Genomic DNA, 10,894 nt, shown 5'->3' with positions numbered 1-10,894 from the left:
GGGATGGCTTGGGGGGCAGGGGTGGGAGGCCTGGGGAAGAGGCGGGGGAGGGGCTGGAGTAGCATGCAGCTGCACAGGGCACCCGGAAATTTGGTGCTCCAAGTTTCCTGTCCCCTACACAGCTGCGTACTTTGCATATGGGTAAGGATGGCCCTGAGTCTGCTGCCCATACATGTTTGTTTCTTGCCATACACAGTGTTTAGACAGTAAATGTGAACAGTTGTGCGAGTTCTTAAATACATCAATTTTCTTTCTAAACAACTGTGTTTGGTGTATTGAGTGAAAAACTAGAAAATGGATAATGAATCCATCATACATATAAAAGAGCAAAAGCAATCTGGGGCCGAACTGACAGACATACAGGTGATTAGTCCCATTAAAATCACTGGGGCCTACTCACCTTGGTAGAGTCACTCACATGAGTGTTTGCAGAATAAAACTGGATAAGGAACACCAGTTTTTAAAAAAAGAGAGAGTGTACGTTAGGATTGTATATCTTCCAGGGAACAACCATTCCCAGAAAACCACTGAATATTTTTTTTTCCTTTTAAGAAATAGAGTATATTTAAACACACATGCACCCTAGATGAAGAGCATTTTCCTTATTCAGTCATTCATTATCAAGCAACAAAATTAAACTAAATCTCAACATTTTTTGGTTATGTCTGCCTCAGAATAACTAAGCAGCTTCCCCTCAAAATCTTGCTAGGACACCAGCTGCAAATAAGAATGAGCTTCCATATTTAATAAATTCTATTAACTACACACACATCCATGTCACATTATAGGTGAACAGGCCCTAATTAAAAGCACACACCATCTGCTGGTTTGTGGCAGCAGGGTAGCACTCCATAAGCACCCCTGGTTCCTGTGATTGAAATGTGTTATTTATGAGCTCTTACAAAAATATGTCACTTACCCCATGGAAATTGCGTTAAGAGCTGGATGGCACTATCTAATGGTATGGTAGTGAAGCAAGTTTTTAATCTTTTTTCTTAAGTATATTCTCTTTGCTCTTTCGCTATATATATATTTGGGGTGGAGGGAGGGGTTAATGATAAGATTTCCAACAGTTTCATGTTGGACCTGAGGCTTGCATTTCACTTTTGTATGAGGTGAAAAGTAATCTTTGAAAATAGTAAGCTATTGGAGTGGTTTCCATTGTTTTATTCTTTCTATGCAAAATGTTTAAGTTTGAGATAAATATGTTTATTGGTGTGAGGCGTTTTAAATGCTGATAGTAATGGTGTGCATTACAAAGATATCTGAAAAGGATCAGCATGCACCAAATACCTTTATAAGCTGGCCTCTCATAAAAATTTCTAGTGGTCAGTTGGGAGTGTCTTTTAACAAAAATGAAATCCATCTAGTGTTTCTAAAGGGATTTATTGCCTACTGTACAAAGATTATTTGTTGGCTTTTAAATAAGGAGAGAAAATTCTAATCTGTGTTTCTAAAGGTCCTTGGGACCTAAAGTTTTGGACACTTTTCTTGGGGGGCAGGGGCCACATCCTCTTTCCCACCTGTTAGTGGGACTAGGGGCACTGTTCCTCAAGTGGAAAACAAAATGCACATTGAAAAAAATAAAGCACCTTTTTGAATGGCTGATTCAACAGCTCTCCTTTGGTGACTTCCAGGTTACAAACTGATGTATGCAGTGGCTAGCATTCTGCCTGATGACCCTTGGAATGCTAGGAACAAGAATCAGTGCACTAATTCAAATCACTCTTGTGGTTCATATGACAAGAAAACAGATGATTGAAATATCCTTGTGCTCAGTAGCAGACATAACTAGCATCCAGCAGAAGTAGTGCTATTGTGCTACTTCAGGCTTTTTCTTTGTAGTGCCAAGCAGTGTTGCATCTTAATAGCAGTAACAGGCGGAGCAATAATGATTGGACTTTTCTTGTGGCTACTCGTATTGTTACAAGGAGACCTTTGGTATTAAAAAACAGTAAACAGAGAGCATGTAATAAGACCCTCCAGATAGTTGTACTTAATTTTATTTAAAAAAAAAAAAATGCCTTGGTGAAGAAAGTTTAGACAACCTGGGGGCTTTCTGTGTTTCTCTTGGTATTGTTAATGATTCTGTTTATAGTGGTGAAACCGCCATCTTTCTTTCCACACATTAGGTAAGGGTGTATAGAGGAGTAATTCTACAGTTTATTTGTAATTCCACCATATGTTTTTAATCTACAATTATATTCCCAGTCTGTTGGCATAGAGAAATGTTTATACATGTGCACATGAAGAAAATTGAAGTATACGAGGCACAAAGTTCTTCGACATTAAGTTTTTGTAAAGCTGGTTCTACAGTTCAAGGCCCTCACCACTGCTTTATAGTATTTACTAGGACATGATAGGATTTAACCTGAACAGAGAGAGAATATAAAGTTTGAAGCAAATAAATGGACGATTAGCGGGTACAACTGTTTGTAAATATCCTCAACAGCATTTACTGCAGTAGCCAAACACTTTAGAAATTGTTTTGATGTCAGAACACTTACGGATGCTTTTTTTTAATAATGTCTAGAACATATGCCATCAGAAGGATAAGAGATGCCTTCAGAGAAAACAAACATTTAAAGGATTCAGAAGAAATACAAACGCTAGTGAATAAAGCAAGAACAAACCTAGAGATCATTCATCGGCAGGTAAGCATACTTTAGTTCATATCTTTTACTTAAGAATTGTAAAATGCTGAATGACATATTCTCCCCTAAGGGTGTAAGTCCCATGCCAGTTTAAGGAAGGGGAAGAGAGATCCTGTACAAGTATTATTGTTCACAAATGGAGGGGAGGTAGAATGAGGGAATGAGTGACTGGCACAGTATTCAGTTCTCCTTGACCGGAAGGATTTAAGCGTGAGTCCTATTAGCACTTCTGGGATTCTACATACTGTTCTCTAAAATCCTTTGCTGTCCCTCTTTTTTCTGCTCTTCAGTCCTCTGCTGCCATGTGTTTGTCTTTGCTTTGTTATGTTTTCTCTTGCTCTATGTCCATCTCCTCATCCCTTCTTCATCCCACTGGCATGTTAATATGCTCAGGGGAGTGCCAGTAGCTTAAGCTTCCTTTATTCTGTTTTTGAGCAATTTGAGGCACACTCCAGTAGGATGTTGAAGCAGAAGCATTTCCAGCTTTAACATTTTTTAATACATTTGTGAAAATATTTTTTGCCTGTTTGCACCCCGGATATCATTGATTCCTGTCCACTGTGTTCACACCACTGTGCACAGGGCTAAGGAGGGTAGCGAGAGGATTCTTTGGAACACACACAAAACTTAATTGATCAATTTTATACATAATGTATGTCAAGAAGTTTTATCTTTAAGTTCCCCCTAGTCTCTTACTTCAGAAATGGAGCCTAGCTTGCCATTTATTTTCAGTCTTCATGACTGTTTTACATTTGTTTGCATTTTGTAGGCTTTCTTTGCAAGGAAAGAGGCTAGAAAGATTTTTATTTCAAGCAAAAGCTGAGATTGTTCTTCAAATTTATTTCTCCCACGTCAGGGAGGGTCTGAGGCTGTGGGCTTGATGGGGCCAAAGGACAGCTCTAAATTAAAAAGCTGGAAAGAAGGCTTGCTAAGTGGAGTCAACCATTAACCATTTAATAACAGCAGAAGAATATCTCTAATATTATTTGTTTAAAGAAGGTTTGGTCTTTAAAAGCTTGAAGTGGGGGGAATGGTATCCCACTCATATGACCTGCTGTTTGGCGCCAGCAAGCTGCAACTAGTTCAGATTCAAAAGTGTCTTCTAATTTTGGATGCCTTAACATTTAGGTATCCAACTTGACGCATCTATGACCCAGCTTTCACTGGTCTCATTAACCTAAGTGGAACTGTTGGTGCTCAGGTCCTGCCTACGTCAAGTTAAATATCCTCAAATTGAAGCAATTCTATTTAGAGGCCATGCTTGGGAAAATTTGTTCCTAAGAGTGCGTCTATACTACCCGCCCGATCGGCGGGTAGTGTTCGATGTATTGGGGATCGATTTATCGCATCTCGTCTGAACGCGATGAATCGATCCGCAAATCAACACACGTACTCCACCTTGGCAAGAGGAGTAATCAGAGTCAACGGGGGAGCCAAGGCAGTCAACTCGCCTCCGTGAGGACGGCCAGGTAAGTCAAACTAAGATACTTCGACTTCAGAAGTTGCATATCTTAGTTTGAAACACACACACGCGCGCGCTAGTGTAGCCCAGGCGTTCATGATTTGGTCCAAGCTATCACAGTATGTCTGTGATAGAGCTTGGAATAAAACCCATCTCTCCTTATTCTGAGTCCTGTACTTCAACCATATAATATTTATGTGACCAGTCCTCCAAAATCTCAATGGAACTTTGCAGAGTTGGGTCCTGGGTCTTTTTTCATGTCAGTTGACATGGTGGGGAAAGGAAGAAAGCACTTTTTATAACCTTGCTAATGAAAGAACACACACAATCGATTAGGCCTTCACATGTGTGCTGTTGTTGTTTTGATGCCTAGCCTTAAAAAAATAATAATAATAATAAAAATAATAAGGATCAGGGAGATAATGGAAAATTAGGTTAATCTCTGTTCTACATTCCCACTGTCTCTTTTGGTTCCTATTTATAAAATAATAGGGACCTTGTAGCCACTAGCAAATACAGTTGTTATATTTTTTAAGTGACATTGTCACAACACGAACATCCAGGCTTAGTTTGGATCTATGAAAACATAGGTGGTTAAAGTTTACTCAAAACATGGTCATGACTGTTGTCATGACATCAACAAAACCAATTTAATCCATTAATTTTGTTCACCTTGTTGCTCTGAAGTATTCACAAAAAATGAATTTAATAAGAGGTAATCTCAGAATTGTCAATCTAGAAATAATCCTCTAGGGCCATATTTTGCCTTCAGCTATGAACATGCAAATCCCAGTGAAAATGGCTCAGGCATTTGAAGACACAGTTCCAACTATAGGGGGAAATTTCCAAAGGCACAGATGGCACATAGGTAAGGCTAAGATTTTGTCATGGATATTTTTAGTAAAAGTCTCGGATAGGCCACAGGCAAAAAAGAAAAATTCACAGAAGCCGTGACCTGTCCGTGACTTTTACTAAAAATATCCCTGACAAAATGGGGATCTGTAGGTCCCCACACTGCCTGAAGCAGGGCAGCTCCACTGGGGCTGCAGGATACCCTGCTGCCTACAGCAGCTTGGAGATCCACAGGCTGCCAGATGCGGCAGGGGTATCCTGCAGCTCCATTACTCTGCGGGCAGTGACTTCTGCGACTAAATCATAGCTTTAAACATTGGCACTCAATTCCCACTGATTTTCCACTTGGATTTTCACATTTGAAAATCTCCCTCTTTATATTCTTGATTTGTAATGGTTTGATACTCATAACTTAAATGCATTGTAAATCAGCAAGATCATTTAGAGATCTATATTCTTCTCTTCTACAGAACCATTTGTCTGTTTCTCAGTTTTGTTCTTTAATTTGTTTTGACTATCTTCACCTTTACATTTGCTATAGGAAGACCTAAGTAAGTTGCTAAGTCTATAGCTTTTAAGAACTTTTATTCTCTAAGGGGTTTCTTTCATGTTCCAAGCCAACCTCCTGGTTCAGAAAAAGTCTGTAATTCGATTGCATTTTGAGATCACTCTGTGTAAAATTTCAGGGGAAAATATATTTTAAAAGCAGGGGAGTTTGTAGAAATGGAAGGGAAAATTTTTGTCAGATATGGAATATTATCACTAATTTGAAAGTGTTAATTTTATCTAAGCATTTCTTTAGTCACCCTTTTAGATTTTTTCTTCTTTCAGACAAGATAGAATCTCTCTAAGTCTGGCTGTCAAATGGTGTATATGTATCTATATATAGATATATTTTTATTGGAGTAAAAATAATAGCAGATGGTGTGTGGTGAGGCTTCTCATTAAAAACATAATCTAATAGAAGGAAATGAGTTTAGCAAGTGAATTTCAGAGATGTCTGCGTTTTGGGGGGCTTTGAATGTTGATATTTGGAATAACTGAAGCTGAATTAGTCTCTATACCAAATGAAAAATGTATTTCTAAATAAGCCAAAGTAATTGTCAGTGTCCGTTTGTGGAACAAATTATATATTTCAGTGCTGGCAACACTTCATCTATAAAGCAAGCTCTAAATACTATGAAACAAGTCTCTGCCTTGTCCTAAAGTACACATGTAAATTAGGGTGAAAGTACAAGAGACCTAGTGTCTTTTCCATTCTGTGTTGCACTTACAAACATCTGTTCCATGAAAAACACAATTTTTGCATGACTCACATTTCTCTAACATCTTGATTGTTTATTTTCGGTCTTATTTTAATTGAACAATTTAATTGCGTGAACTGACATAAAATAATGGATTTATATTTAAAACCAACCCTAAAACATATATATAAATTGTTTTAGTTTTTAAACACAAAAGCAATGAAGCAAATATTAGATGTAGTGTGCATTTTTGTAAGTTTGAGGATTTATTACAATATAATACATCTGGTGTTGCTGACTTTTTCATTGCACGTCGATAGAAATTAAATAATATCCCAGCTTGCTGACAATTTGTTGTTACTGTGAAATCTAATTTACATGCTAATTTATGGTTTAGTCATCAAAGTGACCACTGAAGTATAAGGTTCATAAATAACAATTTGAATCAGTCTCGTGGGAAATGTGAAATAGTGACAGATTACTGTCATTTCATGTCAGTTACCACAGTATTTTCCTGAATGTTTTAAAAGGAGCTTTATGAAGCTAAAAAGCATGAAGGAACATTAATCTCAACCTCTGTCTTCCCACACTTTCCTAGTTATTGGTTTGATTTGAAAATAGGATGCATAAGGGAGGGAGCAGATTACAGATTCTTTTCTGCCCATAATGCATGATATGGATGTTTTTCTTGTATCTGGTGTGCTAACAGCAGAAAAGGGGATTATACACTGTGACCAGCGTACTGTCGTCATTGTGGAAAAGTTGCAGCTTTTAATGCCAGCATACAGTCAACTCTAGACGAGCAGGATAACTTTAATGTAAAATCCTTTGTATGCGATTATTGAGACAGAATGAGTTCTACTGTCACCACTAGTGTGATATGGTGTCTGCCACTTGCTTATCCAGACAGTTTCTATTTATGCTCCCATGACTTCTCTGAAGAACTATTACTACTGTTTGAACGGGAGGGGGATTGGAGAGGCTTCCCTGAAAAAATATTGCTTTTGTTTAGATTGAGGGTTTATACAGGCCACTTTGAAGGCTCATTTGTGTTGTGTGTGTTCAAGTCCTAGCTAGTTCTCTTCATGACATCACAACAGCCTTTGATTTTCACTGCACCAAAATGAAAATCTGTATGGGACCAGTGTGTTTTGGTTAAATGCCTGTTTTAATCCACAAAACTATTTATTATTACTTGTTTTCATCCTACAAAAGTCTTCTTTTAGCCTTAGACTGAAACTGGAAGGCTTTAGTCTTTTAGCTCTACATTTAAGAAGGAATTATTCTGGATTTCCCAACAGATATGAAGACTACAGTACCAATCATTCTTGTTTTGACATCATATCACTGAAGTACCCTTTAGTAAAAAGGTTTTGACGCCTTATTGCTTTTGCTTGTTCTTTCAAGTAGTCCAAACTGAGGAGAATTGTGCTTTATACAGAAGATTCTTTTGCGGAGTGACCAACAATACACCATAAACTTCTGGAGGAGCACTACGTGAGGGTTTCCCTGATTAGTGCTAACTTGTCTTCCTGGTATAGCCATGTTCAGAGTGAACAGACGGACGGTGATGACTCCTCTCTTTAATATCGTTTGAATTGTTTGACTTTCCTTTCTTATGTATATGAATATGAACTGTAAGAAGAATGTTTATGAGCCTTGACAATTCTGTTTAAGGGGCTGTGCTTATAATACAACGTACCAAACGCTTAAAATATTTTTCACATTCACAGCATATTATAAACCTCTTCTAATCCTTGCAGTATTCTTTGGGGCTGGTAAGCATTATCCCCATTTCATTGAGATGAAAACTGAAGCAGTGTTGAGTGATACAGCCAAAGTCACTGTCAGATCCTGTATTAGAACTCAGGAGTTCCTGTCTCCCAGTCATGTGATTATGCTACACCTGTCTTAATCTGGTAACAGTCTTGGTTTTTCCATTGCAATTTACTGTAATTAGTTGGCAAGTATATTCCATGTTAGAACCTCTGTTTGTGTATTCTCTACTATTAGAACAATTCTCCTGGATTAATAGTTTGGTTTTTGAGTTACATTATATCTGATGCAGTAGGGCATATCCAGAGTGCTTGACCTTCTTGATGCAGTCATTGCCAATATGTCCCCTCAGCAGCGTTATGGATGCAAGCAACTCCTTGGGGGTACCAGAGGTTATGGCTGATGAATGTACTAGAACAGCACTAGTATTATTACGAATCAGTAATAATATATCTGCAGCATAAAAAATAAAGCATAGAATATTTTGAATCTTTCTGTTCTTTCAGCACCTCCTAAGTGGTTTGGTTAAATGGCATTCTTTTACTGTATGTGCTGTTGTATTCAACATTTTATTTTTAATGTTCACGGGTTTTTAGAGGATGTTAGATGGGCACAGACAATTTGAAGTGTAGTCAGTTTGAAAAGCAAAAACTAAATTTTGTTTAGCTACTGCGCTTGCTTTTGGATCCCACTGCCAATTTTTTTTGGTTTTACCACCACATTTTCCTGTTGTTTTACACACACGGGGCTGGCTGACTGTTTGGGGGGTGCAATGGAATTGACTCATACAGACACAAACTAACATAATTGAGAAATAAGGGTTGTTGTTTTTTTCCCTCTGATCTTTTCAGTTCTAATAATCTTAGTTTTACTTACAACTGTGGCAGGTAAAATATTTTAGAAAGAAGTGGGCATGTACTTTTTAAGCATTCAGAGTGCTGGGTCCAGTCTACAAAATCTTTAACGGCTTTGGAGTTCACCATCATATAGATCTTCTCACCCTCCAAGACAGCTACTTAGACTACTAAGCATTAGAGGCAGAATGCACTTAGCAGCAGAATCTTGACTATGAAACTTCTTGCTAGTAGTGTTAATTTAAGGCTATAGATAAGACAAACATTAGGGGTTTTTTTCCCCTTGTTATCTGAGAGTTGCAAAATTGTATAATATCTTTGGTTATGTAATGGCAATTCTGTAGCCAAGAGCACAGCATAGTTGGAGAAAGCCTTGAACCCCACATTCATAAGGTTGTTTGAACACCCACAATGTTCTTGAAAATTTTGTACTGTTTACTGTTGATGCTGGGGGTTCATGAACCAAAAATCTGAACGTTTCTGTTCCTACTGACAGCAAATTATCTTTGTACACGAATGAGGTTTCTTTTTATCAGATTTGCTACTTGGAAAAAACATGTAAAGATGGCAAATGAATTTACTGCTTACTTCAACAGGCTCATCTGAATTGATTTTATTTTAACTTTTTAACTCTTGCACGTACATCTCTACCTCAATATAATGCTGTCCTTGGGAGCCAAAAATTCTTACTGCGTTATAGGTGAAACAGTGTTATATCGAACTTGCTTTGATCCACCGGAGTGCGCAGCCCTGCCCCTCTCTTCCCCCCCCGGAGCACTGCTTTACCGCATTATATCCAATTTCATGTTACATCAGGTGGCGTTATATCGAGGTAGCGGTGTAATTCTAAACTATACAAAGAAAAATATCTCAGAGTGCCTGTAATTATCTCCCTGGAATTTAAAAACTCCATGCAACATGAAGTGATAAGATTGCTAACATAAGTTCTGTATCTCTGAATGGAAAACTTGCTTTCCCCTCTTATTCCAGATGATCTACAGTTTGGATGGAGTATATTTCCGGGGAAGGGAGTGGGCATTTGTTTATTTGTTTATTTTCTTCTAAGCTTGTTTGATTTTCCTTGTTTCCCCTCTCCCTCTTTTTCTCTGCCCTTTCCTCAGAACCATGTATGTTGTTTATCTCCTTATGTGGAACCCAGAAACAAAAGCACATTGCTCTCTCCAAGAGCCTTTCTGCAAGTCAGTAAGCTTTCACCTTTTCCCTTGAGGGTGACTCAACATATTTCCCTATCTCTGCTGGCCTGGGAAAGGGAAGCCCCAAACTTCATCCTGAACCCAGCTCTCCTGCGTACAGACATGCTAACCCATCCCTATCAGCTTTTTTTAAAGCCTAATATTGATCACTTTTTTCCATTCTGTTCTTTTGGATCGCTCTCCCAGCCCTGTGGGTCTCAGTGGAGTTAAAAAAGTGTGTCTGCTTTTCTCCACTATATTTACTAATAACTTTCCTCTCTTGGCAGTTCATTACCATTTTACCTAAGATTTTTGTTGTCAGATATCTATTTATTTATTTATTTGTATTACAGTAGAGACAGTCTCTGTGCCAAAGAGCTTACAGTATAAATAGACAAATCAATGTGGGGGGGATGACAATGTCCCCATTTCACAGAAGAGAAACTGAGATATTAAGAGACTTTCCCAAGGTCTTACAGGAAGTGTTTGGTAGAGCTGGGAGTTGAATCCAGCACTCTTGAGTCCCAGTCCAATGTTTTAATTGCAAGACCAATTTTCCTCTTGGTTTGCAATTAATGTGGCTCACCTGTCTTTAAATTTTTTTACATACTCAAGTTTGTGCTGATCTTTATCTTCCATTTGAAACCAAGCAAAACTTGTTTAATTCAAATTGCTCTGAAGTTTGAGTTCATTTGAAAGAACTCGAGAGGTACAAAACTGTCTGAAATATAACTGCCCTTGTTTTATGCAGGCACCCTAGAACGGGTTGACAACCTTTCAGAAGTGGTGTGTCTTCATTTATTCACTCTAATTTAAGGTTTCATGTGCCAGTAATACGTTTTAATGTTTTTAAAAGGTC

The 10,894-nt window shown here is 38.0% G+C and overlaps 1 protein-coding gene across 3 annotated transcripts in view; it reads left to right on the top strand.

The window, feature by feature from the left end:
- The window catches only part of LYRM4 (LYR motif containing 4), a 169,609-nt gene that overhangs the window by 39,360 nt on the left and 119,355 nt on the right, over window positions 1-10,894 (top strand). For 2 of the 3 annotated variants that reach the window (XR_012655317.1, XM_075062833.1), the window contains exon 2: window positions 2,534-2,654. Coding sequence is in view for 2 of the 3 variants with exons in the window: in XM_075062833.1 (XP_074918934.1) it covers window positions 2,534-2,654 (121 nt within the window). In the remaining variant the exon portion in view is untranslated. Of the gene's footprint in view, window positions 1-2,533; window positions 2,655-7,619; window positions 9,436-10,894 lie in introns of those variants that run through there. The other variant, XM_032805821.2, reaches the window with a different exon arrangement.

The sequence above is a fragment of the Chelonoidis abingdonii genome, chromosome 2 (genome assembly GCF_003597395.2).
Source record: "Chelonoidis abingdonii isolate Lonesome George chromosome 2, CheloAbing_2.0, whole genome shotgun sequence".
In the NCBI taxonomy this organism is placed as follows: domain Eukaryota; kingdom Metazoa; phylum Chordata; order Testudines; family Testudinidae; genus Chelonoidis; species Chelonoidis abingdonii.
This window is presented reverse-complemented; position numbering and strand designations above follow the sequence as displayed.